At 28.5% G+C, this 4,136-nt stretch overlaps 1 protein-coding gene across 1 annotated transcript; it reads left to right on the top strand.

Moving 5' to 3' along the window:
- The first annotated feature begins 686 nt into the window (after nucleotides 1-686).
- On the top strand, nucleotides 687-1,843 carry LOC149557978 (cold-responsive protein kinase 1-like). The gene is made up of 2 exons (XM_089830537.1): nucleotides 687-1,323; nucleotides 1,425-1,843. The coding sequence occupies exons 1-2, from the start codon at nucleotides 687-689 to the stop codon at nucleotides 1,841-1,843; spliced, it is 1,056 nt and encodes a 351-aa protein (XP_089686663.1).
- Nucleotides 1,844-4,136: the final 2,293 nt, after the last annotated feature.

The raw sequence follows: 4,136 nt of genomic DNA, 5'->3' as shown, positions 1-4,136 counted from the left end.
CCAATAGAGCTTATCACCATTCAAAAAGTCTAAAATTAGTCTCACACAATAACCTGGGTAGAACTATTCCTCGGAGAACTTTGACATCAAGATTATATCTCCAATAACTTTAATATGACATTGGAAATTACATTTGAATTCTGAAATCATTTCTTATTCTAGAGTAAATAGACAAAAATAGACAAAAATAATCTTTATATAAATTTGACGGCTGTCAAAACTCTTCTCTTCCACCGGATGCTATCCCAAAATATTGACTCTCGAAAAATGCGTAGTGTGAAACAAAACACTGTTCTCGAAAAATTGTGGGCAGCTGTTCTTTTCTGATAATGATTGGGGAAACAGCCTTTTCCAAGCAAAAAAGACTCTTGACTGGATTATTGGCAATTAGGAGACCTGAATCAATCTGTCCTTCATCACCGAATATCTGTATTACTTTGTTATATTCATTATATAATAAGTTGTACGGTTGTATCCATTCTCTAAATATTAACAGAAGGATCAGTTTCATGAGGAAATCCGTTGGAATTTTATTAGTTGTTTATTTAGTTTGGTGCTCTGTCTCTCTAATTATATCATGGAAGCTTTATTATCTGCATCTAGTACTCCAAATTTTTCCCCTCTTCACTACTATTGTATTCGTAGGATCATTTGTTTTACTCTTCGCCACTTTTATGCAACTCTATATGGACAGAAATAGAAACAGTATATCTGATTTTGAAACCCTAGAAACCGAAATCCAAAGAATTTCCCATCCATACCTTAAACTAACGAAGGAAGATTTGCTTGAAGCAACAAGCAATTATAGCGAGAGAAGAATAATTGGGAAAGGCCGATTTGGAACAGTCTACAGGGGAATTCTTGCGAATGGCCAAACAGTAGCCATCAAAAGAATGGAACATGAAGAGAATAGAGAGTGCTGCCAAGAACACTTTTTATCAGAGCTTGAGATTTTGGGGAAAATTCGTCACAGAAATGTTATGAGAATTTTAGGCTACTTCTTCAATGGCCAAGAAATGATGATTGTGTCAAAATTCATGGTTAATTTTAGCCTGGATGTTCTTTTGCACGGCCCACTAGATTGCAGATTGGATTGGAAGCAAAGGTTGAATATAGCCGTCGGAGTTGCCCATGGGTTGGCTTATCTTCATCATGAATTGAGGAATACAATTGTGCACTGTGATCTGAAACCTGAAAATATCCTTGTTGATGAACACCTTGAAGCCCATATCGCTGACTTTGGCGTAGCTAGGATTATGAACAATAATGAGATTACACCAATCTCTTTAGGGTTTTGCTTCACCATCGGTTATACAGCTCCGGGTATGATCGTTGAATTTTCTGATCAAAAATTTATTTGGTATAATCTTTTATGCTTTTTTCAATGATATATTTATCTAATTACTATGGTTTTTTTTCTGTAGAAAGAGCGTATCAAGTGACTCCCTCTGCAAAAGCAGATATATATAGTTTTGGAATTGTACTGTTAGAATTGATAAGCGGTGTGAAACCAACAAGCACAAATTTGGCTGAGAAGGGACTGACACTTCCTCAATGGGCTGCCAAGGCACAGATAGAGAACAACTTGATAGATGTCATTGATGACTGTTTAAAAAGCATTTATAAGGATGGACAAATCTATGTCGAAATGGAGAGAGTTGCAAAATTAGGAATCATATGTACACATGAAAATCCAAATTTAAGGCCCCATACTAAAGATATAGTTAAAATATTGACTGACATAAAACAAGATATTAGAAAGTTCAATAAACCAGTTTCTCTGCTAGCCCAACAAGAATTTCACTGCAATGAAATTCTAACTGATTCGTCTGAATCTGTTTAAATCTTAAATAAAACTTAAACTTATATAATATTGCAAAACTTGAACTATATCTATTAATTCTGTTCAAGTTTAAATTTATGTTCAAAGCTATTTAATGCAATTTGTTTATTGAAATCTGATGGTTATTTTTTCTCTTGCAATATTGATTAACTATTTACATCACTCTTATATTGATTTTCGGGGAAACCATGAGATTCAAATAAAAAATAAGTAATCGATTTATACTTTGACTTCAACCATTTTGTAATTGATTCTTAAATGATCGTTTAGTTCTGCCAATAAAAGCTTTCGTTTATTGTTGATTTCGATAAAATATTTAGGCAATTAATTTGAATACAGTTTACATATTTAAATATTACCTCACAATTGCCTTTTACTGGATGAATAATGAATGAAATGCATGATAAAACTCAATAAATATCTAAAATTTAATATAGTAACAATTCCCGCGTTAATTTGTATACCGAGAGGAAATATGTCATTACAGAGGCACCATGCAATCCATCGATATGATTCAATAATAGAGTCATTATGTATTATACAAAGCGCTATCTTTGGTGTATTGTCCTTGCTTGTTTATTAATGTCTTTAAAAAAGAGTTTAACAGTAAATGTTTTATCCAAAATCTGCCCATCTGGAAATTATTGGGAGATAGAATGGGCGCTGTCCAAATCATTTAAAAAAAATTGCTAATTGCCGAAAGAAAGGCATCGAAAGTAACACGAAGGATAAGAAAAGGACGCCGGGCAGGTTAGAATCCCTGCCACAAGAAAAAAAGAAACCATTGTTTGTTGCAATTGTAGCTACCATTAAATGCGTCCAAAGGCCAATAAGAGCATATGTGGTATTGGATAAATTTTGTAAGTCGTACCAGATTAAACATAGTTTCGAGATACAAAACTTTAAAAGATCCAACCATACTCAAATAAGTTTATCAAAAACATGAGATAAATTAAAAATATAAGATAATTTGGAGCACTTGTCTCTTATCAATATTGTTCTTAGTTGTCCGTGTGAATTGAAGCCCACTTAATTAGTTAAAAATTGAGTTAGTTTTTAAATACAATGTAGATTTTAATGGAAACTTCATGTACTTTTAAGTAGTTTTAGAAATTTATTTATTTTTCAAAATGAAGCTATTACAAGTGTAACATAGTGGCTAATTACTTGTCACATTATAATAAATATAAATTATTGATATAATTTTTAATTAAATTGAATATTTAAATATAAACTCTATAAATTATTTTAAATTTTTAAAATTAAGTTACAATATCTTATTTAATAAAAACTTTCTATACTTTTAAATAGTTTTAAAAATTTATTTATTTTTCAAAATAAAGTTACTACATAATAAACAATTGTCACATAGTGGCTAAGTACTTGTCGCATTATAATAAATATAAATTATTGATATAATTTTTTAATTAAATTTATATATTAAAAATATAAACTATAAAATTATTTTAATATTTTAAAATAAGTTACAATATCTTATAATATTATTTAATTATATTCTATTTGAATATAATATTTTTCTTAAATATTCTATTTTTAAAATTAAAATTTTAATGAAATGAAATATTATGATTATAAATCTAAACTACTTGGTGCTTGAAGGCATGTCTTTCACCCCTAATAAAATAGAGTCCATCAAATATTGTCCATCAAAGTGTCATAGCTAATCAAATAATCATAAATTTTTAACTTTAAAAAAGTGCATGTATACTATAACAAAAAATTAAATTATTGCATATAAAAAGAGATATGTAATTTTAATTGGTAGACATTGGTTCTAGACATTATATTTAATAACTAGTTAATAGACAAGATTCAAAAATTGATACAATAGTACTTAGCCTATGAACAAGTCCTAATAAATAATCTTTCTATACTTGTTTTTATTCTAAAAATGTCTGCTCTTTTTGAATTTAAATTATGAATTTATTTATTTTTAAATCACTTTCTATATTTGTTTTCATTCTTAAAATATCTACTCGTTTTAAATTTAAATTATGAAAAAAATAAATTAATCATATAAATGTGTATTTTTAAAGAAGATCAGAACTATGAATAGTAATTATTAATATCATTCTTTATCACAATTTTCTTCCCATATTAAATATTATCTGTAGTTCTACTTTTTTACAACCTATTAATCTTGATACATAATGATTAAAAATAATAATTATAAGATTTGTGAATCTTACACTAATTTGATCTAATGAAATCCATTTACAACCTCTACATTGTGATAACTTAAAATATCAATTATATCTTGTATTTCCAACTA

Source organism: Cupressus sempervirens, chromosome 5 (genome assembly GCF_028749045.1).
Source record: "Cupressus sempervirens isolate cs-2001-9-10 chromosome 5, ASM2874904v1, whole genome shotgun sequence".
In the NCBI taxonomy this organism is placed as follows: Eukaryota; Viridiplantae; Streptophyta; class Pinopsida; order Cupressales; family Cupressaceae; genus Cupressus; species Cupressus sempervirens.
This window is presented reverse-complemented; position numbering and strand designations above follow the sequence as displayed.

Excerpts from the sequence above, each read along its gene's own strand:
- LOC149557978 (XM_089830537.1), top strand. The coding sequence starts at position 687 with ATGGACAGAAATAGAAACAGTATATCTGATTTTGAAACCCTAGAAACC. Across the intron at positions 1,324-1,424 it reads CATCGGTTATACAGCTCCGG|AAAGAGCGTATCAAGTGACT; the intron begins GTATGATCGTTG and ends TTTTTTCTGTAG.